Source organism: Clarias gariepinus, chromosome 10 (genome assembly GCF_024256425.1).
Source record: "Clarias gariepinus isolate MV-2021 ecotype Netherlands chromosome 10, CGAR_prim_01v2, whole genome shotgun sequence".
NCBI classification, from domain to species: Eukaryota; Metazoa; Chordata; class Actinopteri; order Siluriformes; family Clariidae; genus Clarias; species Clarias gariepinus.
Window position 1 is genome coordinate 1,214,636 of NC_071109.1, and position 26,261 is coordinate 1,240,896.

General features: G+C 40.8%; 1 protein-coding gene across 1 annotated transcript; it reads right to left on the minus strand.

The window, feature by feature from the left end:
* Positions 1-1,569: 1,569 nt before the first annotated feature.
* On the minus strand, positions 1,570-24,399 carry LOC128531778 (teneurin-3). The gene is made up of 3 exons (XM_053505920.1): positions 24,296-24,399; positions 2,609-2,897; positions 1,570-1,835 (listed from the first exon to the last, which is right to left on the minus strand). Exons 2-3 carry the CDS (start codon positions 2,808-2,810, stop codon positions 1,570-1,572), a joined length of 468 nt encoding a protein of 155 aa, XP_053361895.1. The 5' UTR covers positions 2,811-2,897; positions 24,296-24,399.
* Positions 24,400-26,261: the final 1,862 nt, after the last annotated feature.

The following is a 26,261-nucleotide window of genomic DNA, read 5'->3' on the forward strand; positions in this document are numbered from 1 at the left end:
GCACAATTATTATAATAATTAATTACAGTTAAAGTTTATGTGAATATTTATAGCTGTATTTCATTCTAAATGTTTTTTTTGTTATATGTATTAAATGACTTGGAGTTATTATTATTATTATTATTATTATAATGATCTGCTGGTTAGCACTGTGTTCTCCCCGTACTTGGTGGTTTCCTCCGGGTTCTCCAGGTTTCCCCCCACAGTCCAAAGACATGTAGATTAGGCGTTTACAAAGTGCCTGTAGTGTGTGTGTGTGTGTGTGTGTGTGTGTGTGTGTCCTGCGATGGATTGGAACCCCTGTCCAGGGTGTACCCTGCGACATGCCCTGATTCTCCTGGCATAGGCTCCGCCCCCTGAGACCAGAATAAAGCGGTATAGACAATAAGTGTGTGATTATTAGCTGTTGTTAAATATTCATGCTGTACTTTATATTTTCCCAGCATGCACTGCACTGATTCCATGCACCCCCTTGTTTGTTTGTTTGTTGCCAGATAAATCAAATAGGATTTGAAGGTTTTGTTTACACACATCTTACTGTGAAGACACACACACACCTGCACACACAATCGCACACAATACAACTACAATGAAACACAAAATCTTTAACTTTGTATAAAAGAATTTCCAAATCTGATCAAAGCATCAAAAGTTCAGAGCAGATCAGACAAACCCGCAAAAAATGCTGCAGCCAGGGGGCGGGGTGTTAAGGGTTTGTAAGTCTGCGGATAAAAGTCATAAAACAAACAAACAAACAAATAAAGAATTTAAATAAATCAGTAAGGAGTAAAAAGGTGCAGCGTTAAAGCCTCTCTAACCTTCAAAAGAAAAAATCTAATTAAGGAACAGATTTATAAGAAGGTGTGTGTGTGTGTGTGTGTGTGTGTGTGTGTGTGTGTGTATGATGGTGAGACGACTTCCTGATTTCAGATGAGTCTCGCGGCCCTTTAGGCTTTTCCAATTTACACTTCAAACCCAAGAGGCTCAGCTTAACACAAGTGTGTGTGTGTGTGTGTGTGTGTGTGTGTGTGCGCGCGTGTTTTACATAGCGGAAGCATGCTAGAATGCTAAAACTCCTTAAAACTCAGCATTATCACCCTTCTAGACACCTGTGATTACCCATAATGCTCCTCGTGCTTCTTCACACCTGCAGGTTTTTTGAGTTCCCGCTCATCAGGACACGACATGTGATAAAAACTTTAATTAGATTCATACCATGATCAGGGAGAATCCTCATTTCTGATTGGCTGAGAGGCGACATTAGCATTAACATTAGCACAGCGTTAAAGAGAAGTGAGATTACAGTGTGATTTAATTCCTCAGTCGAACGAACAGTAGAAGGACGATTTACCGCTAGCTAGTCATTAGCTACAATATGCTAATATTTCCTTGTAATCTGGCAACACTTTAGTGTAAATACTGATCGTAACCACGGCAACAAGAGTTAAATTGCAGCTTTTAAATGTAAAACTTTTCCACACGCTGTACTGTACGTACTTACACGTAAAGTTTAAATAGGAGCAAAAACAAACTGATATCGTCGTCATGGTGAGGGAACACCGTTACGCCTCACTCACCGCCGTCGTGTTCGTCCCTGCCGTCGGTCTCCGTGTCCGTGAGCGTCAGGGCCGAGTTGGACCGACTGGACAGCCGGGACTCCGTGCGTCCGAGCCCTTTGCCCCCCCGCCCCCACAGACGGACGCCGCAGTCCGGAGACATGGAGACTCCCCCGGCGTCCTGGATGTGATGGTCCAGTCCGGTTTCGGCACAAAAGCTCAGACCGCGGCGAGGAACGGCGCCGCAAATCCCCAACTGGTGCAGCGACAAAGACTGAGCTGGAAAACACACGGCACACCAGTCGGCCCAGTGACCCTCGGATCCACTCCCAGTGTGATATATATACTGTTTATATTATATATAACTATAATCTCACTTTATTTATTAACATCAATACAAACACCAACATTATTTACAATGTTTTCACTTTATTCTTTTTATTAATTAAATATTCCAAAATTTGCAATATAAATTATATTTGATTAAAATCTCTATAAAATTAATTTATTATTAGTGCATTATAGAATAGACTATTTTTATTATTATTATTATTATTTAAAAAAGAAATATTTAATACACAATATTATACCTCTGAGTATTTAATGCTAGTCAAATTATTTGATGAATTATTTTACTATTGTTTTATTTCATTTGTGATTTAGTTTATTTATGTATCTATTTATGCTTTATTTATTTATTTTTGCGAATTGTGTTTATTGTTTAAATTAAAAAAAGAATGGTTAAAGTGACAATTATACATTAAGCCCTCTCTCTCTCTCTCTCTCTCTAATCAAGCTAATGAACCAATCAGAAAGAGACTTTGTGAAAGCTCCGCCCCCTTACTGAGATTGGTGGAAGTGACAGTTTACGATCAATGCAATAATGATACAAGCATATTAACACTATGAATTATTATTATTATTATTATTATTATTATTGTTGTTGTTTTTGTCTAAACAGTCATCAAATATATGCCACTGTTTATTAAAATATTTTATTTGTATTTATTTGCATTAGTTTTTATTTGTAGAGGTTGAGAGCGTGCTCGGACCTGCCGTGTGTTTGCTCAGCATTTCTCCTGAGTTGAAATCCACCACGTGATGATTCTCGAAGGCTTTCAGCGTGTCGCTCGAGCTGTACACCTTCCTCCCGAGTCTCTCCATCCCGCCGCTCTCTCCTCCTCTCACTCCTCCTCTCACTCGCTCCAGCCGCTCTCTGGGGGAAGAGTGCAGCCGTCTCTCGTTCACCTCCATGATCCCGTCATGCTGCGACTCGTCTCTCTCTACTCCACTGCGTCTCTCCTCTACGTCCGCTCGTCTTTTATTCCACTCGTCCTTCGCCTGTGAGAGAAAAGAGCACAGAGAAGGAGTGAGGAAATGTCCAAAATATTACTGCTGAAGAGAGAGAGAGAGAGAGAGAGAGAGAACATGACAAAAAGAAAAAGAAAAAATAACTGAGTGAGTGATGGAGACGGTGAGGCGAACAAAAAACGAGAGAGAGAGAGAGAGAGAGAGAGAGACGAAGCAATGAAATGACAAGAACCAAATAAGAGAAAAAAATCCTGAAGGGTAAAAAAACTAAACAAAAGTGGTAAAGAAGCCGATACGAGAAAACAATAAGAGCCAAGAAAAAAACTGTAGGAGAGAAGAGAGAGACAAAGAGAGAGAGAGAGACAGACAGAGAGAGAGAGAGAGAGAGAGACATGCGGCTGAACATTTAAAGCGTTTGTGAAGTTTGTCATAAAGTTTCCTCTCGACCTCACGGAACACAGGAGAGAGAGAATAATATAAAAACGACATAAAGATGAAGAATGTCAGGGGGAAGAGAGAAGAAAAGAGGAGAGGAGAATTATAATCAGGTAAAGACACAGGGAGAGGAAAAAAAGACAGACAGACAGACCGACAGAGACAGAGAGAGAGAGAGAGAGAGAGAGAGAGAGAGAGACAGAGACAGAGAGAGAGACAGAGACGGAGAGAGACAGACAGAGAGACAGAGAGAGAGAGAGAGACAGAGATGGAGAGAGACAGCACAACTACTACAAAGAAGGAGAAGAAAAAAACATTATTGACATTAAATCATTAAATGACATCACAAATAAAGACAGACAGGCTGACTGTCTCTCTGTCTATTCTTCTGTCTGTCTGTCTGTCTGTCCTTTTGTCTGTCCATCTTTGTCTGCATGTCCGTCCATTCTTCTCTCTGTCTTTTTGTCCATTCTTCTCTCTGTCTGTCCGCTGGAGCAGTGCTGTAATAATTTGTACTTGTTGGATGTTGTGCGGTGTGTGAGTTCACACTCAGATTCCCTCGTGTTTTAAATTCACACTCCGACGCTGCCTGCCTCGTGCCCTACATGGAGTGCGCACTCCAGAGTGTACTTGTGTCTCATTACACCATCGCTTCCGTCTCTTCAGACATCACACCAACACCACTGAAACATTTATATTAAAATACCATCCAATTTTCTCTTTATTCCTAACGGACACACACACACACATACACACACACACACACACACACACACACACGCATGTGCACACAATCCCTGCTCAGAACAAACTCCACAGCAGCTTCACTGGTTTACAAAATACTGTACATGAAATCCATTTCGCCTTTATAACTAAAATAAATTAATATACAGATCGTGTAAATTACAGTCCAGTGTTAAGATTCTGACATTTTTAGGTCACATTAAATTTCCATATATGGAAGTGACGGGGACGATGACGGCATGTCATTCAGTCCATATATGGAGATGTGGGTGTGTCATGTGGATGTGGGTGTGTCATTGTGTCCAAACATGGAATTGGAGGCGTGTTATCTGAGCGCGTCAGTATGAATGTGTGGGTGTGTCAACAAGTCCTTATATGGAGCTGTGTACATGCTGTTCACTCCATATATGGAAGTAAAGTGGAAATTAAGGTGTATTATTTAGTCCATTCTCAGTGGACAGTACAGTTTTTGAGTTTTTTAAGTCTGTGATAAAAATAAAGTGGCGGCGTGTAGGAGACGCGTGTTTGTAACGGCTTTGTGACTTTTTGGGGTTAAAGACGTCCTCGAGGGGAGCGTAGCCGGGATCAGCGGATCTCCATAATCACAGAACCGGCCTCGTTTCATTTCCATGCCCGGTTTCCTCCTCCTGCCCCCATGCAGTGTGGGTCCTTGTTTTTTTGCAGAATCGCGATTTCTCCCATGGCATTGTGGGTAAAGGGCCACCTGGGTGTGATGTGGTCAGTGGAGCGCTGAACATTAGTGTGATTTATACACTTCTCTCGCTTCTGTCCTCATTCCACACGGCTTTAAAACACACTCTGTCCTTTTCAGCGTTATCGTCAGGAGGGACATGAATCACAGCGCTCGGGTCCACGGGGTTTTTTATGAACACGACACACACACACACACACACACACACACTCTGGGGCTTCGGCAAAGTCAGAGTGGTGCTTCAGGGTGATGGAGTTTCCCCACCTGACGCTGATCCTGAGAGCGACGGCTAAAATACACTTAAGTACAAAATCTGACATTGTACACACACAAACACACACACAAACACACACACACATGCTCATTCTGTAACTATTAAAATTTTATTTATTTTTTTTCCCTAATTTTTGGGAAATGCTATAGTGTCAAAGTCCATATATGGTAGTGTGGGCGTGTCCATGATTTTAAATAAAAAAGGTCCTTAAATACATATAAATAAATATGAGCAGCCGAGTGTGTTCTGCGGTCCACACATAGAACTTTGCTCTTGAGTTCAAATCAAAGACTGTGGGAGTGTCTTGGACTCCATATATGGAAATCTGGGCGTGTCCTTGATTCCATGTCGACATTTCAGAGGATTTGATATAGACATGTGGGAGTGTCCAGAACCATATATGGTAATACATGCATGTCATGAGGTATACTGATGATACCATATATGGAAACGTACACAAATCCAAGTCCATATATGGAAATGTGGGCGGGTCTTTAAGTCAATATATGAACATGTGGACATACAGGTTACTTTATTTATCTGTTCTCTTTTATATTAAAGTACAATTATGTAATTTTCAGAATTATTCCAATTAAGATTGGATCACATGACAGGCTGGTTTCATCTCTTCTCTTTCGGTTTCCATGGTTACGTTTAAATAGGTAAAGTACTGGATAATTTGCGTTATTAAGATAATAAAGATTATAATGACCATAATTAGAACTGTGAGTTAAAACTGTACTATAAAGCAGATGAGATTATTTTTACATCAGCATTTGCTTCCTAGTAAACATGTTAATGTTATTTATTCAAATTATATTAAAGTATGATTTATGTTATACAGACACGTCGAGAATTAATAGAGAACCGGATTAAATGACAGGAAGATACAGCGAAAGAGAGGAAGAGCGCGAGTCTGAAGGGTTTATGGGGAGTGAAGAAGGAATTATGGCCGCAATAAAAAGTGTGTGTGTGTGTGTGTGTGTGTGAGAGAGACGGAGAGGATGAGCGATGGATGGACGGATGAGGAGGACGAGGAGGAGGAACAGAGTTTGCACTCATCATTATTTATGGAGCTGAAGGCTGGAGGTGCCGTCACACACTCACGGAAAGGAACAGTGCCACGGAATTACTGACACACACACACACACACACACACACTGCCCTTCACATGTGTAAGATTTCCCTTCACTCTTCCTGTTTCTCCTACACACCACCACTCTAACACAATCACACTGAGGGATTTCGTCCTTCAGCTCAAACACACTTTATTACTCGACTTCTTCTAGTCTAAGAGTTGTTTATGAAATATAGCATTTAAAATAAAACTAAAGTAAATAATAGACAAACGTCAGGGTTTTATTTTTCTCCCGTGTTTTCGCTCCGGTGTTGAGATGAAACTGCAGTGAAGTGCGAGCTGAACAACTGAACACACACACGAACCACTAACACACACACCCACTCACTCACGTGAACAAGCGAATGTCCCGCGTGTGATCGTAGCGGAGTGTTAACTCTGAACACGATAACTGTGTGCCTCAAACAAAGTGTGTGTGTGTAGTGTATAAAAATAAAACTTTCCTCATAAAACACGTTCATGCATCAGTCAGAGAGAAACAGTTAAAGAAACTCCCTCTGAGAGTACAGAAATAAATAAATCAACAAATAATAATATTATTAATAACTGAAATTTATTAAAGCTAAATATATTTAAACAAATGCATTTATACGCAAATAGTTAAATAGTTTTCCCTAAATGCTCCTATTACCAGACGAGACCAGACGGCCGAGTCACCTGGAATTTTGCTCACATCCTCTTGAAACTTTACCGTTCACTTGGTATATTATATTATATTATATTATATTATATTATATTATATTATATTATATTCTATCTCCAGACCAAAGACTTACAGAAGAAAGAACCCATATTCGTGACAAACCACTAGGCTCCCAACTTCTAACTCACGTATTTATGGTCCGATCAGATACACGGAACATCGAAGGGATCGAAAAACTCCATTACTCTGGAAAAACTCACCGCTTCACACACGGCTCTGGAATCAGACGGTAAAAGTGCCATCCTGTGCTGAATGATTGAGATACACACCTGAACCTTGGTGGAACTTTACACCCTTCTCTCTACACCTTCACTTCTTCTGACATCAGTAAAGGAGTCACAGGAGTCGTTACATCCTCTGTGACTGTGAGTTTTGCTCACACACACACACACACACACACACACACACACACACACAGTATATCACAGGCAGTATACACACTAATATCTTTGTAACCGTAGAGACGCAACCTGTTCTCATCAAACTGCTCAGGAAACCTGGTGCGTCATCGCGCCGCTACTTCACAACTTCTTAAGGAACGGGTTGGTTTTTATTTAATCTTGACTTATTCGTGCTGCTTTATGTTGATGAAGATGATACAAAAGCTTAAAAACACTTTTTTCCGGTTGAACCAGTGAAACATTCCGCACTAAAACTCAAGATTTATACAAAACATTCTAACAGAAACATGTTTTCACTCCATTCTCACTGCAACATTACACACTGTTCACAGAAGTTATACTGGACGCTATCGTTACCATAGCAACCGCCATCATCAGCATCATCATCATCATCATCATCATCATCATCGCATAAAACATCAGGTAAGATTGTTAAACATTTCAGGCTACACACTGATCACCCGATAAAAACACGTCTGCATTCATTAATACATGATGTAAAGTGTTTAATCAGAACGTGTTTATTCAGCACATTCCTGATTTACTCCTGGACTCGACTCGAGGAAACACGACGCCCCTGTCCCTCTGTCTCTACGTCTCTCTCTATCTCTACATCACTACATCGCTACATCCATCACAGTGTCTGGGTTTGACAGCTCTGCATAATTCATGCACTTTGCTGCTCCATCGCTCCCTCACTCTCTCTCTCTCTCTCTCTCCATCGCTCCCTCACTCTCAGGGAGTGACACGACAAATGACAAAAAAAAAAAATAAAGGCACTGCAGAGATGAAATGAGGGCACGCTTCCATTAACCAACATGAGAGCTTCAAAGGTCTTAGAGAGAGAGAGAGAGAGAGAGAGACAACATACAGAGAAAGAGAGACACAGAAAGAGAGAGAGACAGGGAGAGACAGAGAGAGACACAACACACAGAGAAAGAGAAAACACAAAGAGAGACACACAGAGACAGAAAGAGACACAGAAAGACAAAGAGAGAGAGACAGAGAACGAAAGAGACAGAGAGAGAGACACAGAGGGAGAGACACAGAGAGAGAGACAGAGAGAGAGACACAGAGAGAGAGACACAGAGAGAGAGAGAGACAGGGAGAGACAGAGAAAGACAAAGAGAGACACAACACACAGAGAAAGAGAAAACACAAAGAGAGACACACAGAGACAGAAAGAGACACAGAAAGACAAAGAGAGAGAGACAGAGAGCAAAAGAGACAGTGAGAGAGACACAGAGGGAGAGACACAGAGAGAGAGACACAGAGAGAGAGACACAGAGAGAGAGAGACAGAGAGAGAGACACACACAGAGACGGAGAGAGAGAGAGACAGATAGACACACAGAGACGGAGAGAGAGACACACAGAGAGACAGAGGGACTTTTGCACTTTATTACAGTATTAGTGTAAATCCTCGGAGCTCTAGATAATTCATGCTGATTATTACGCTTTTAAAGTTGTATTTAATTGCATTAATTTTAATAATACACGCCTTTTATGTGTGTGTATAGATAGATAAATAGATATATATATATATACAGTATATTAACAGTTCTAGGCCCCTCAGATGCCGGGAGCGAGGTGTAAACACTCACAGCAGTGTGACTCTACACTTTTTTTAATAATTAAAAAAGCTATAAATCAGTAATCAGCTGCGAGATGTCTGATTACTGTCGAGATTAGATTTTAGAAACGCTCAAGGCTCTGAGAAAGAATATTAAAAAAGAAATGAGAAATAGATTTTTTTTTATTCAGACTAGCATGAAGAGCAATCTTATTATTATTATTATTATTATTATTATTTTATGTATTTAGAGATTCTCAACAATGCCAATTTAGTATAAAAAATAATAATAATAATAAATAAATAAATAAAGATGCTTTTTTCACCCTGCAGAAGACATTTATGTGGATTAAACATGATCATTTTAAAAAGGATAAATCAATCAATCATTTAATTGATCCATTAATCAATTAGGAAATTACGACAGAACATTAATATAAAATAAGTGTAACTCCAGGTTTAATATCAAGAGCAGATAAAGCTGTTATAATGAGACCAGGAGTCTAATAATTAAATCAATTCCAATAAAAACAGAAAAATAAGAGTATTTCTGTATAAAATCTATAAATCTACCGTGCAGTGTGTGGGAGTCTACAGAGACAGAATCTACAGAGATGTAGAGATTTCATACACACATGTTTTCATGCCGCTGGTCTCGTTTTATTTTTGTATGAAATAAAGAACTGATATCAGGCCGTTTCTGGGGTTCATGTGCTCGCAGCTGAAACTTCTTCATCCTAAAGATCCCTAATTTCCTGAACCTATCGAACAGGAGTCTGATTATCGAACCGTCCCGCTCTGCTCCTCCTCTCGCGGCGTCTCGTGTTGCAGGAGGTTATGTGGGTCAGGGTTATGTAAGAACCGCGCGGCTCTGACGGCTCTGACGTGAAGCTTTAATTCTGCATGACGAAAGGAACTCAGACTTTTATAATTTAACACTCGAGGGCGGAAGATGGCAGAGACGCCAGGCTGTGTGTGTGTGTGTGTGTGTGTGTGTGTGTGTGTGTGTGTGTGAGGACGAGATGTTTATTCAGTTACAGACAGAAATCTTCCTCCAAACACAATAAGCTGGCTGCACACTGAGCTCGTGTGATGAAATCTCCACCGCAGTGATTTATGGGATGGAGGTGGATATTAGGGACGGGAACCACCGGGGACGTCCCGCTACCAAATCACCAGGGACGGACTGATACCGGATCATCACGATACCTCGGTGCCGATTCCATTTGGACTGTTTATGATTTTATTAACTATTCCAATCCAATATTATATATATATTTAAATTTGTTAAAATTCTAAACCAAACATAGCGAAGGATTCACTTGTACCCCACAGGATGTTGTTCTGTCGGGAGGATTATAGCAGAACTACAACATTTTACCACCTCAAGGACGAACATAAATCAGAAGGAATTAAAATTTTCTTTTAAAAGATCGGTTCTGTAGTCAGGGTGGAGGTACGGTAATCATCACGAAAAAATAAATAAAAGTTCTATTACATCACCACATGCTTAATAAAAAAAAAAAATAATAATGTGAACTTTAACTATAAAGTTATTAATAAATACGACCACCGTGTGTGTGTGTGTGTGTGTGTGTGTGTGTGTGTGTGTGTGTGTGTGTGTGAGCCCTGCACCAGGAGCAGTTGTGTGTTCTGCCAAGTCAAGCTGTATTGTGCTGAATGTTCTCTGACTTCTCTCATGCCTAATCCACTTTATGTCCTCTATGCAAAGTCGTATGTGTGTGTGTGTGTGTGTGTGTGTGTGTGTGTGTGTGTGTGTGTGTGTCTATTCTTTTAGCGTTTATTAATAATTGATTTAGACTACAAAGTGTTAAAGCAAATTCTCTGTGGAGGCAGTTTGGGAGAAAAACATGGTCCATCATGGAGAATAATTCATATACACACACACACACACACACACACACACACACACACACACACACACACACACACACACTCAGGCACAGCAGGAATGAGAGAGAAATCAAGGTCTATGTAGGAGGAAGATGCTACAGAGAATCAAAAAAGTGCAATGTCTGCAGCTCCGGATCCTGACTGTAGGACATTTACAGCAAACTCTCTCTCACACACACACACACACACACACACACACACACACACACACACATCCGCAGGGACTGTAGGAGGACTGAATTCGTACAACATGAACAAAGTGACAGAGATTAGGATTCATGGTGAGAGGCAACACGTATATAACACACACACACACACACACACACACACACTATGTAAGTCTATAACTAACTCTAAAATGCAGGGTTGCCAGATCACCACCACTTGACCCACAAACTCTGACTGCAGTTTATCCACATGTTGGGTTGTTGTTGTTAATATTGTTGTTGTTGTTGTTGTTATTGTTGTTCTCTGTAACTGTAAATAAGTCTGCAGGTTTTTTGTAGCGATTCATTATTGATTTATTAATCGACCTCTGCGTCGCTCTATTTGTTCAGTGTCACTGTGCTGGAAAAAAAAACACTAAAAAGACGATTTGCTCCTGACAGGACGTGCAGATGATCCTCGTCTAGTGTCAGTGACTCGGTGTAGATCATTAGAGTTTATACATTATTTTTTATTTTGCGTCACTTTGTCAGACAGGTTCTGTTTAGTTGATTTCTTGATTCAACAGCTCCCTCATTAATCAGCTTATTCATGATTTAGAGGGGGGTCATTACTTTTTCACATAGAGCCAGAACGGTCCGGACCGCTTTTTTTCCCTTTACAAATGAAATCATCGTTTAAAATCTGCAGTTTGTATTTACTGGAGTGTGTGTGTGTGTGTGTGTGTGTGTGTGTAACATTAAAACTGGTTTGATGATCTCAATCATTTAAATCGGGGGGGGGCAAATACTTTCTCATCCCACTCTACAGGATTTTCTCACATTTATATATATTTTCTTATTCCTGTATTTTATTGATTCTGTAAAGTTGCTTTGACTCTTGTTAAGAAAATCCTGTTTGTTATTTAAAGAAAATTGAATTGAATCAGAATTAATGGATTTAATTACAAAGATGTAAATAAAAGTGAAATTAAAGGTTCATATATAAATCTATACACATGTACTATATATATACAGTATATATAATGTGATATATAAACTAATGTAATGATGATAGTGTTATAAGTGTAGAGATGAGGGAGGGTCTGATTCGGTTTATAAACGGTGATGTCATTGTGCAGTAAACGGAATTAAAAAGCAGGACGTTATTTTAAAATCAATGTATAATCATTATTAAGTTGCCCCGGTGTTAGAGGAGTTAAACACTCAGGGACGCACGTGTTCAGCAGGAACTCATAACGTGAGGGCGATGCAAAGTTCCTGCGCTGCACCACGTGTCACGTGTCACGTGTATTTTAGGAGTTTCTCTAGCGGACACTGATTTTAAATAAAGACGAACAAAGCACAAGATATTTAGTATAAAATGGTGTGTGTGGTGTTTTCAGCTGCTCCCGTCACGGGGTCGCCACAGGGGAGCGACTGATCCACACACACTTGGCTCAGGTTTTTACACCAGATGCCCTTCTTCCACAACCACTGGCTGGGATTTGGGTTTTGGCTGGGAATCGAACCCAGACCCTCTGCATGGCAGGCGAGAAACCTACCGCTGTTTCATTTAGAAAATGTTGTTCTGTTATAAATAAAGGTTCTATATTAAAGGTTCTATATTAAAGGTTCTATATTAAAGGTTCTATAATAAACTGATTTCCCAGTTAAACCTTTAATTGTAAAATTCTATCTTCAGCCTAATTGTACTTCCTATTATAAATATATTTTCTGTTTATTTATATTTTTGGTCTATTTCACATGTTGTACTGCACACGGTTTTGCATCAAATTTTTATTAACAAAAGGTTTTTAGTTTTATTCCTAATATGAACTAAAGTCTGAGCTAATAACAGTTATAATACTGAATGTTTCCTTAATATTAAAAATAGATTCGTAATATTCCTGGTGTTTAAATAAAAGCAGTATGATTGATTTGTTCCTCTACAGACCAAACCCAGAGTGTTTATGCTCACGAGCAGATGTTTATTAGATGTTGATCAGTTCTTTCTCTCTGCACTCGATCACAGTTTCGAGGTGATAAACCGCTGGAGATACACACACTTCTGTATCTGCTCTGATAAAAGAGGCTCGAACCTCGCATCCAGGTTCATACAGACACGCTAACGTCAGTCTTTAATTTATTCTGTTTCCACCCACATGTGAGAGCAGGAACGAGAGAGAGAGAGAGAGAGACGCAGAGGATATAAACCTACACGGCTCAGAAGAACAGATGGTGTTCGTCAGTAAAAAATAAAAAATAGATACCGTAGCAGACGTTTGGAGAGACGTCCAGAATAAAGAATAACGTCTCCGGATTAGAGACGAAACTCGAGAGGACGGAAACGATTCAACGTCCTGCAAGTCTTTCTCCAAAACACTCCTGAGGTTTAAACTCCTCATGACGGAGAGGAACAAAGTCAGAGTTACAGTAATGTCACACAGAACTGATTATTCTAACATTTATTGATTATTGTTTTATTTCTCTTACATCACTGCCATTGATCTTTTCACATCAATAAAGAATAAGTGAGTTCCTGTTGTCACTATAAACACTCACTCCATCCCTTTACTCTCTTTACTCAAGTTAATAAAACTAATGAATAAAAACTGAGAAAAAACTTCAGTGTATGTGTTGAAAAAAAAAAGAAAAAAATGACAGCCTTTTGCCCTGGAGACTCCTCCCCCAATTCTACAGAAATTACTCTAATGTATTTCATTAGTCACGTACACAACTATACACAGTACAGCGTGGAGTGAAAAGCTTTGGCCGGCTGTCCGTCATCCTAAAACGAAAATAAAATTAAAACACAAAAAAAGGAGGGAAAGAATTTGCATTAAAATTTTTAATTTACCCTAAAAAATGCTTAAGATTATTACAAAGAATTTATAATTTATTTCAAATTTATGTTTAATGCAGTTCTACACTAATAAAAACTAAATCCTGGTACAGTGACACACACACACACACAGTCAGGGGTTTACAGTACGTAGAGTTTGTCATGAAATGAAGGTATTTGTTTAGTTTTTAAATATTCTTGAGATAAGAAACATTTACTTAATGAGATCATTAGTGCCGTTATTTGCTGTTAATCTCAATAAACAAATCGGTTTACTGTTATATTTATGTAATATGTTTGGTGGTTGTGTTGAGCCGTGTGTGTGTGTGTTTGTTTTTTGAGTGTTTTGTTTAGTTGTTTTTTTTATAATATATAAATATATTTATTTAGAAAAATGAAGAAAGGTAAATTGTATGTCTGTAACTGCAAGTACTGTATTGTTTTCCTTTTTTCAAAAAAATATTTGCAAAAAGAATAAAATAAATAAATTGGTGCATAAATGTGATTACAGTAGATCAAAATTATAAAGTATAAAAGTGGAAACCTCTAGTAAGAGAATATGATTTTCTTTTAAATTTATCTTACATTTTTATTCATTTTAATAATTTATGTCATAAATAGTGACAGTCCTGGTGTGTTAAAGTGTGTGTGTGTGTGTGTGTGTGTGAGCGATAACATTAACAAAAAACTTTACATTTTTATCTCATGTATGTAACACACTCGCTGTACTGAGACGTTACTATGGAAACGATACTGGATTAGAAGAACATTAACACATACAGGATCTAATAAACACCTTCAGGACGTAAGAACAGGAAATATAAATCCGCTCGTCAGACAAACTGAGAGACGAGAGTGAGGACGGGAGTGAGGACGGGAGTGAGGACGGCGGTGTGTAGTGAGACTGACACTCTGCTCACTCTGTCACTCCGGAGTGCTCGCGCTCAGTGTGAGACGCCTCAGTGCACCGGATCAGGGAACGGGTCAGAACCAATCAGCCGTGAGTCTCCTGCACCGTCCTGTCTAATCTCAACCACGGCGCACACACACACACTGCATACACACACTGCATACACAAACCGCATGGGGGAGGGGCTTCTGAGGCTTAACTATAGACACAGTGGAGCAATTAACATACACACACACACACATACACACACAAAAACGCATAGCACAAAAAACAAGCATAACATATAAGAAAAACCAAAACATGCAACCTGCATATATAACCCTCACACACGCACACACATGCGCACACACACACGCGCGCACACACATGCACACACACACACACACACTCTGCTGGGCCAAAATAAACCGCGTCACCACCTGGATGTCACTAAGTGAGGAGTTGCGCGGTTTCCACTGGATAATTACTGCAGTGATTAATGCGGTTCAGCTGCTGCTAACTGATGCAGTGAGATTCTCGTGTCTCACAAAACCAGGTCATACGGAGGAGGTCACATCCTGTGGGCGTGGCTAAGATCTCACTCTCTTACAGAAGAATTAAATCACTGTCCTGTATCGAGACAACAACTAAGGAGATGAAACTACCAACATGGGGTTAATAACCACTCGTTAGTGAGACTCGTTAGGGATCATAAAGATCACAATGGGGAAGGGTCATGTGACCTGATGAGTCCAGACTGATCCTATCCCAGAGTGATGGGGTGAGAAGGGAAGGACATGAAGCGATGCTCCCATCATGCATAGTCTCCACTGTACAAGCCTCTGGAGACAGTGTTATGATCTGGGGTTGATCAGTTACTCAGGTCTAGACTCAGTAACGTTATGGGGCAATAAAATGAAGTCAGCTGACCACCTGAATGTACTGAATCACCAGAGGATCACATCTATGGAGGGTTTCTTCTTCACTGATGGAGCGGACATACTCCAGGACCAGAGTGTGTGTGAGAGCGGCTCTGGGAGCACGAGGGATCATTTACACACTGGACTGGACACACAGGGTCCTGACCTTTAACCCCAGTCAGAGTCTTTAGGACATGCTGGAGAGGGCTCTACTCTGCGTCCGACTCGCACATCATCAGTACAAGATCTTAGAAGAAGAGATAAAATGAATGTAACACACAACAGGAAACACACACACACACACACACACTATGTATGAAAGAGAAACATCAATAAGAGCTCATGATAATAAACCGTGAGTCATGTGACCTGACCGACTGTAACGCCTCGACCACTGAGTTACAGTACACACACACACACGCACACACACATTACTGTCTTTTATTATCCATCTTATCGAATATTAAGTATTTAAAACAATAAAATAAACTGAATCAGCAAACTGCAGTGTTGAGTACTGAAACGTTAATTCTGTAAATAATGTTTAATAATTTAAAATATGAACATCCGAAAAAAAAATATTGACAGTGTGTTTAGAATGTTAGTGAGTTCTGAGTGTTGGTGTGTTTAGAGGATTGACACAGCACTGGCGTGATTTCACACACACACACACACACACACACACACACACACACTGAGCGGTGACCCCGGGTGCCCCGTGTGCCGCGGTGCGAGACCCTGTGGTGTTTTATTTGGTGTTAATCTGAGGACGGCGATCGTAGACGTGACGGCGTGTAAAATCTGACCTTTTCCTCTGCAGGAAATGAGTGACGCGTGCAGAGCGCCGTGTTCGCCGTGTCTGGCCCCGCCTCCCGAGACTCGGCGCCGTGTTATTGCTGTTTACTTCAGTTCATTCTGTTTATTTCCGTCTGCAGACGAGCGCAGGACAGAGGCTGATATCCGCTCACACACACACACACACACACACACAAAATGTCTTTCAGGCAAATGTGTGTGTGCTGTTGTTAACACCGCGTTAACAACAGCACACACACACACACACACACACACACACACAATTCTATCAGAACCTCCCAGAATTCTGCATCTCGCTTCCATTGTGTTGTTTATTGAGCCAATAAATTTCCGATCCCTCTCCGGGTCGCTCACATGAGTCTGATCTCAGGCCGGACAACATCGAAAGATTCCAATTTAAAAAATCGGACTTTATAACAACAGCACAGAGTTTCCTGGAAATAAACATCCAGCTCTTTTCCTTCCTTTACATTTATAATTAGAGCCACGGCGACTACGGCGAGTGGAACAGGACAATATTAAATACACAAATATATCGTTACAGCTTATAAATCATAGAATTAATTGATTTAATTGTCATTATGTAATTAGGGCCCAAGAACTGTGACTTCAGCCCCAGTGTAGTCGTCGTACTGGAGTGTGTGAGGGCCCTCTGGTTCTTCTGAACATGTCAAAATGTTATGAAAATTAACACACAGGACGGAATCTGCTGCCATTAGGACGATCGCCGACAAACCGGCCCATGTGATCTCGAAACACTGCGGATGTAAAACTGTGGAAGGATTTTTGATTTCTCAAACTCATGCCAAAAAGTGGGTAATAACTTTTATATTGTGATATTAAATCGCGTGACATCATAGTGTGATGCTTTATTCCAGCATCTGGGACTTTTTGGAGCTTTAAACCTAAAACCCCCCGTAATAATGGCACTGGGGGGATTAAACCCTCTGTGTATTTCCTCTTGAACAAAAGACATTCCTGCAGCACTACAGCTCTGTGCTCGGACCGGTGAAACTCCGCCTCCGAGTCTGATCACTTTCTCACTGCTAACGGATCAGTTCACTCAGAAACAGGCCGAGCCCACCTCACTCCCTCACTCACTCACTTCCTCACTCACTCCCTCACTTCCCTACTCCCTCCCTCACTCCCTCACTCACTCCCTCACTCACTCCCTCCCTCACTTTCTCACTCACTCGCTCCCTCCCTCACTCCCTCGCTCAATCACTCCCTCGCTCAATCACTCTCTCACACACTCAGTCTCTCACACACTCACTTTTTCACTCACTCCCTGACTCCCTCACCCCCTCCCTCACTCCCTCACTCAGGGACACGACTACAAAACGCACTCAGAAGGCGATCACACCAGGGTTCTGCTCTTAAACATAAGAGGAACTGAGACAGATGTTGTGTGTGTGTGTGTGTGTGTGTGTGTGTGAAGTTCAGAACGGTAGGTAGAACTAAGTCGATTAGAAACCTGAAATCTGATGATGGAGGGTTAAAGTGAACTTGGGCGATCGGTAATAAGACCCGAGTGTAGTGGGGAGGGGGAGGTACGGGAGGGGGGAGGTACGGGCGTGGGGGCGGGTGTGTGTGTATAGTGTGCTCTCTCTCATCTGACTGAATGGGTATAAGAGTGAGAGAGAGTGAGAGTCGGTGTATAAAGTCCGTCAGTCATGTCAGAGTTGAGAGTGAGGGAAAGTTGCCGGTGTTCAGATTCGGGTTACGCTGATGATTTAGCGCCGTCTCCGAGTCGTGTGTAGTGTACACCTGGGAAGTTGCCAGATCTTTATTTATTATCTTTATTGCTCCATGTCTGAGATGGAGTTTTCAGTATCTTCGAAAAGACACTATTATTATCTGATAAAATGTGTCATATTTATGGATATATTATTAAATATATAACAATATAACAATATATATTAAAGGTACCGTTTCACTCTGGGTAAATTTTACAGCTTTGTGTTTTAATGACAGAAAAACGTTCCAAGACAAAAAAAATCAAGATTCTTCAAGTTTTCTGCTGCTTGTACACATGTCCTGTTCACTGTGAACCTGAGCTCATTCTATTCCTACTGCACACACACACACACACACACACACACAGCTGTAACTGTTAATGACAAACTAACAGCAGGTGGCGCTACTGATCAGCGACTGCATGTACTCACTCTTATTAGCGTTAGCTCACGTTTATTAATTTATAGCTTTATTTCAAACCCTGAGACACCGCGGCTCGTCTCGTCCCGCCTCGTCTCTACTTCCTGACGTCTCGTGAGCTTTATAATGAAACCGATTTGTCCCGAGTGTGAAGGCGTCGCCACGGCACCGCGCATTACGGCTAGACAATCTAGCAATTAATAATTAAACAAACTGTTCAATCTTGCATGTGTCCTTCCACCTACACACTCTAACACTCACACACACACTCACACACTCACAATCTGATGAACCTAAGGGCACAAACCAATGTTTTTATTTTTTCGATTTTGCAGCCTGAAGCACGAATTAACACAATGTCCCACAGAATCAATCAAATTAACTCGAGCGATCAAACACTACTGAAGGTCTTTAATGAGCTCTCAGCGTGTGTGTGTGTGTGTGTGTGTGTGTGTGTGTGTGTGTATACGAGTTTAGAAGATGATGGTGATGGTGATGATGATGATGATGATGATGATGATGATGAATGGTCTGAGGCTGAAATGATCATGTCCTTGTCATGTTTCTCGCACTCACTCAATGATAGATTAGCGACATTAGCGAGAAGCTCATCAGGTGTTAATTGTCTTTTCTGAGTGACTCAATTACTTACGACATCAAAACAGCCGTTAACGGGATTTTAATTGATATTTAGTGTGAGACGCAGGTAAGGACCCGCCGAGCAGACGGATACATTAACACCCGACACTAAACTGCTGAATTGTGGGAGATTATCAGATTGTTGATTATCAGACACTCTTCATACAATTTTCACTCTAAGATTAGAAGTTAAACTGTTAACAGTCCAAACCATAAATATAAATCTGGCAACCCTAGATCATATCCACACTGTAACTCGGTCTTTTTTTTATTATTATTATTATTATTATTATTATTATGTTTTTTTTTTTTTTTTAGAAATTTAGCCTTTTATGTAATTGGTATTTGTTATGAGTCGGGATACTGAAGTCAATATTTAATATTAAACCCGATCCTGACTTTGATCTCAATCCTGATCTTCTGGGTCCTGATTCTTATACTAATCTAGATCCTGATTATGACCTGCTCCCAATCCTGATCCTAATCCTGAGGCTGTACATGTTGCACTCAGGACATCTAATCCTGATCCTAATCTTTAACTTAATCCTAACCTTTATCCTGGTTTTGGTCCTAATCCAACTCATTAACCTCGTATTAATATTAACATTGATCTTAATCTAAATCTTATCTTGAACCTAATTTAGATTTTTGTATACAGTATGGGAATAGCAGGAGGAACATCAACTAATCCTGATCCCGACTATCATGCCTGTCATAATCCTAATCCTAATCCTCATCCCAAACTTTACCCCAATCTTTAATCCTGGTTCTAATCTTGAGGTTGTAAATGTTACAATACAGAACTAACATCTGATTATTAAATAATTATGTTGGTTTTAATCCTAATCCTGATCTTAATCCTAATCGTTATCCCAAATTTAATCATTTTCTTAATCCCGGTCTGACACCTTATCCACTCATTAATTCTAACCTTAATTCTTAATTTCAATTTAATCTTAATCTAATCTTTATTCTAATTTTGCTTTTGTAGCCTGCACAATACAGGACTAACAGAACCTAGAATCTAATTATTCCTGATCCTAACCTTCATGCGTCTCATGAATATTCTAATCCTGATCCTAATCCTGAAGCTGTAAATGTTACAATATCCCAGTGTGACCCATCATCCGCATATTAATTCTAACCTTGATCTTAATCTTCATCTTAATCTAATTTTCATCCTAATTTTGATTATGTAGTCTCTACAATAGGCGACTAACAGCTAGAACTTTAATCTTAATCCTGACCCTATACAGTAGTCCTGTGCACAATATAAATATATGAACGTTCCTGTGAAATGTGACGGTATCACAAATCATTTGAAATGTCTTGTTTTAAAATTGATGAAACAATTATCAGTACAGAATCCCTGCGTCTTCATGACGGATCTGCTCCGAAAACACGCCGCTCTTACAGACGACCGCTTTCCGTTCAGAGTCTCATTTTTAATCCAAACCAAATCCACACGTCAGAACTCCCTCCCTGTCTGAGGATTATTTTTGTTTTTATTAATGTTCTCATTAACGCACACCTCTCGTCCCTCTGAGCTTTGACCTGTGATGTAAATCAGCTGCTGGGAGAGGGGGCGTTTATTTCTGACCTTTGTGGTATAGACGCTGTAGGAAAATAAACATCAGTGCACATTTTTCTATCGTCGTACCAGACATGTCTCTGGGTCACACAGTCCTAGAGTGAATCATTATGGTAATGTACGTTATATCAACAGAACAGAACATAAGAGAAGCTGTGATCAGGTCAGAGTAAATAAATAAGTGGAAATGTTTCTTTTTAAAATCAGTAATTTGGGTGAATTACAGCAAACAAGAACCGAAGATCGTAACAAACACAATAAAGATCAAAGTGTCTTCATGCGCACATTCATCATGTGTACCAAAACAAGTGATCTCATCCAGAATACACACATGTAACACATACATATTGGCGTACACACACACACACACACACACATATGTTAAAGCAGTTTGAATTAACCAGAAATGTGATGTGTTGAGATTCCGTCCTGCAAGACGCTGCACCGAGGCACAAAATGTCGCAATCAGACTCTGAGTGAAAATCGTCCTCAGTAAAACGTCCCTGATGAAAAATAATCACTGGAGAGGCGTCACGCCGAGCGTATTCATGAAGGATGGAAAGCTATCATATAGTGGTCTTTAAGAGCAGCAGGTGGGCATGGTTAAAAAAAAATCTGCTATAAAAAATCAGAAATTGAGATGCGAGGAGATGCATAAGAAAGTGTTTTATAATCACATTCAGGAAACTCGAACTGAAATGAAACCGAATCGTGCGGTGAATGAAAATCTCGCCTCCAACCTTCACACAAATAAACTGCAGGAAGGAGAAAGTTCGGAGGGAGTTTTTACGGCGAAACTAAAGTGTTTATTAAAACTCACCGGATCGATTGAATTTGGCACAGACGACGTTTATCAGCTTTACACTTTATGATGTAATTGTTAAATTAAAGTTAAAGCTGCACACTGGGAACAATAATGTACATGAGAGAAGGTCATATAGAGCACCAAAAACACCAGCGTCAGCGTCAGCATTAGCGTCAGCGTCAGCTCGCTCCTGTAATGAGGGCGAGAAGATTTACTGATCCTCAAGGACGTCTTTGGGACAACTGTTAATTACAAAAATAAAATATTAATAATAAGTAAGTAAATAAATCAACTAAAGGAAGCTAAATAAAATGTTTTAAAAATAATTCAACCTGTGTAAAGTAGCATTATGCACGCCCACACACCCACACACACACACACACACACACACACACACTGCTCTTTTTGCTTTAAAGAGTGAGAAATAGTTTTGTTAACAAACACTCTAATAAAAGAGCTGATGATTTCTCCTGAAACATAAAAAACACCTGATATTTACGTCTGGAAGTCAGTAAAAGGTCCCTTATAGACATCCGAAGTCATTTGAGATTGATTTTAAATAGATGGATTATTATTATTATTTTAGTTTTGCGTTGATCACTGGATGCACTCGCACTGCCGTGACCGAGACATGTTTCAGATGGACTGCGGAGTGTGTGATCGCATCACAAAATTATATTTTAAATCAGTTTCGGAGGAGGAAAAGTCACGCCTGCGTGGGATGTTTTATTTTTTACTGTATTATATAACAAACACGATCAGTTACAGATGTTACAGATTTTACACTGCAGATTTAAAACACAGACAGAATGAGGTCAAAGTCTCGGGCGCGCCGCGGTACTGAGCATCATCACGATATTTAATCTTTCACTAGACAATCAGTAATATCATATTATGATCTTATTATGATGCAGAAGCTCGTCCTTCAACAGGCTCTACCAGGCATGAAGACATCACACCTGTTCTCCGCTCTCTCCATTGGCTCCTTGTGTGTTTTAGAATCGATTTTAGGATTTTAGGATTTTAGGAGTTTCTAAGGCGGTGAACGGACTCACCCTGACTGTCTGAGCGATCTTCTGACTCTGCAGGATGGAGACAGATGCATAAGGTCTTCTGGTGGGTGTGGTGTGGAGGCGCCGGGGTCGAGGCGGTAGTGCTGGTGTGATCGAGCGTTTGCTCTGCTCTATACTAACAGACCCGGCTGTCTTTAAACTCAGAGTCCTGACCCGTGTGTTTATTCTTGCGTATCGTTCTCACTACAGCGCGCTTCTTATTCCTGCTGGTTTTATTACAACCTCAGTCTAGTTTTTATAGTTTATTTGAACCGTGTAAAGCACTTGGGGTGACGGTCGGATGTTTTAAAGTGTTATAGAAATTAGGTTTTGATACAGAAGTCCAAATCCTAACTTTAAAGTGTAACCAAACCCATTCGACAGGATGATGTGAGCGACGCTGCTGATCTGTGGGTTTATTCCAGTGTGTGAGATGTGAAGCTGTTAATGAGAGAGCTGTGTGAGCTGGACTGGAGTCCCAGTGCAGGGCTGTGTGTGTGTGTGTGTGTGTGTGTGTGTGTGTAAGTGTACGTAAGTGTGTAATGAGTTAGTGTGTGTGTGTGTGTGTGTGTGTGTGTGTGTGATGAGTGTGTGTGTGATGAGTGTGTGTGTGATGAGTGTGTGTGTGTGTGTGTGTGTGTGTGTGTGTGATGAGTGAGAGTGTGTGTGTGTGTGTGATGAGTAAGTGAGAGTCTGTGTGTGTGTGTGATGAGTGAGAGTGTGTGTGTGTGATGAGTAAGTGAGAGTGTGTGTGTGATTAGTGAGAGTGTAAGTGTATGAGAGAGAGAGAGTGTGTGTGAGTGTGTGATGAGTGAGAGAGAGAGTGTGTGTGTGTGTGATGAGTGAGTGTGTGTGTGATGAGTGAGTGAGTGAGTGTGTGTGATGAGTGAGTGAGTGTGTGTGTGAGTGTGTGTGTGTGTGTGTGATGAGTGTGTGTGTGTGTGATGAGTGTGTGTGTGTGTGATGAGTGAGTGTGTGTGATAAGTGAGTGTGTGAGATGAGTGTGTGAGTGTGTGTGATGAGTGAGTGAGTGTGTGTGTGAGTGTGTGTGTGATGAGTGAGTGTGTGTGTGTGATGAGTGAGTGTGTGTGTGAGTGTGTGTGCGTGTGTGTGTGTGTGTGTGTGTGATGAGTGAGTGTGTGTGAGTGTGTGTGATCAGTGAGTGTGTGTGATGAGTGTGTGTGTGTGTGTGTGCTGGACATGAGCTCAGTCTGATCCTCACACCTGCCTGTGATCTCTACCCGCTTTATTCTAAAGAGAAATTAAAGCTCTAACAGTCCGAGTCCTGCGCAGCCTGATACACACAGAGCGGTGTGTGTGTGCGCGCGTGTGTGTGCGTGCGCGCGCGCGAAGTGCCGCAAAATCACCGCGCGGCAGCCGATACAGCAATTAATGATACAATTAATGAAATAATGAGAACAATTAGAGCAGAGCGGGTCTGGTGACGTCACCGCCTCTCGCGCGCGTTTTTATTATTTCTCAGCTGTTGATATGATGATGATGATGAGCGCTGTAGTGCAGGTGTGTGTGTGCGTGTGTGTGTGTGTGTGTGTGTGTGGAGATCGAGGCTAAACTGCGCGTTGATGTGATGCGATCAAATGTGCGTGCGTGAAGCGCAACATTAGGAATAAAACACACACACACTCTAACACACACACACACACACACACACACTCACCCCGACTTCACGTCTCCATCGCGGATCTGGACGGAAATAAACTTCCAAAGTTGATCGGAGCTGCGCAGAGAGGAAGAGGAGAGGGTTTACTGAGTGTGTGTGTGTGTGTGTGTGTGCAGCTGCAGAGCTCTCTCTCTCTCAAACACACTCACACACACACACACTTACACACGCAGAGTAAAGGGGGGGAAACCGTCCTGAGGATGGTTGCCAGATATCTATAAACTGCTCCTAACAGGTGATTAAATCTCACACACACACACACACACACACACTCTGATCACTGCCTCTACATCATGTCATGGTAAAGTCATGAGATGCAGGTTCACACTGATCAGCTCCAATATTAAAGTCATTACAGGTGAAGTGATTAACGCCGATCATCTCCTTACAGGGCCACCTGGGTGTGTGTGGGGTGTGCGGGGTGGTGGGGTGTGTGTGGGGTGTGTGTGGGGTGTGGGGTGTGGGGTGGGGTGGGGTGAGGTGGGGTGGGGGGGGTCATTTATTACCCCATGAGCACCATGAGCAGAAGTGCTGGTGTAGTCAGTACCTGTGATTCCTCCGGGGCCCACGGTGTGTATCAGCGACTAGACTCCAGGACGCGGATACACAAGTAGAGTTTAAAACAAGCCAGGGTGTGAACTTCATGTCTGAATGTCAGATCTCTCTCTCTCTCTCTCTCTCTCTCTATAAGCAGTTTAAAATCTTCACAGCATTTCAATAATATTTATTAAAGGTTGTCAGTAACTATATTTAACATTTAAAATCAAAACTGCTAGAATTATCTTTGTATTGGAAACAATAACTTCCTTCATGTGGCTACAAAAAGATAAGAAATTTGGGATCAGTAGAAACGGTATATTTCCCCCGAAACTGCCGTATTTTACATAATAGTGAGGTTTTTCTAAACAGTTTAGCTTTACAATAATTCGCTTTTTTGTTGTTTTGTATTCTTTTATATAATAATAATAATAATAATAAATACACTTTGATCTTTGATGTCTGTGTGTATTTCCTTGTATTTGTACGTAATACACACAGCAGTCTTTAACAGTCTTTAGTGAATCTTGTCTGCACGCTGCTGGGCCGTGAATAAATGTGAGTGTGACTCTGGAGGCTCCGTCACACCGGGCTCTCGGTTCAGGTGTTGTACACGCCCTCACCTCGGACCACTGCGGATATGTTTGCTCTAACGGCCCGTGTTTTATCTCACGGCTGCGCTTCACATTACAGTTTCAGAACATACAGTAGGTATGTAAAGTATTCAGACCCCCTTAAATATTTTGCTATTTTGCAGCCATTTGCTTAAATCATTTAAGTTCTTTTTTTTCTCATTAATGTACACACGGTACCCCATAATGACAGAAAAACACAAAATTGTTGACATTTTTTGCAGATTTATTAAAAAACAAAAACTGAAATATCACATGCTCCTGAGTATTCAGACCCATTGCTGTGACACTCATATATTTATGACACTCAGGTGCTGTCCATTTCTTCTGATCATCCTTGAGATGGTTCTACACCTTCATCTGAGTCCAGCTGCGTTTGATTCTACTGATTGGACTTGATTAGGAGAGTCACACACCTGTCTGTATAAGACCTTACAGCTCACAACACAGTGGGGGAAATAAGTATTTGATCCCCTACAGATTTTTTAAGTTTGCCCACTTTAAAGAAATAAAGGGTCTATAATTTTTATCATAGATTTATGGTAAAGGATTGAGACAGAATATTAACCAAAAATCTATAAAAAGCACATGATATAAACGTTATGAATTAAGTTGGATTTCAAAGAGGGAAATACAGTATACTTCCCTTTTCCTGGAGAAAGCGCTGCTGTGTGCTCCTTTCATTTCTGTTTCTTCCGAACACTCTATACATATACATAGGCTAATTGTGGTTCCCAAATTGCCCGTAGTGTGTGTGTGTGTGTGTGGCCTGTGATGGATTGACAGGGTGTACC

Bases quoted from the DNA above. Each gene is read 5' to 3' on its own strand.
- LOC128531778 (XM_053505920.1), bottom strand. From the start codon at position 2,810: ATGGAGGTGAACGAGAGACGGCTGCACTCTTCCCCCAGAGAGCGGCTG. The intron at 1,836-2,608 runs GTCCGAGCACGC...TGTGTTTTCCAG, and splicing joins GCTGAGCAAACACACGGCAG to CTCAGTCTTTGTCGCTGCAC.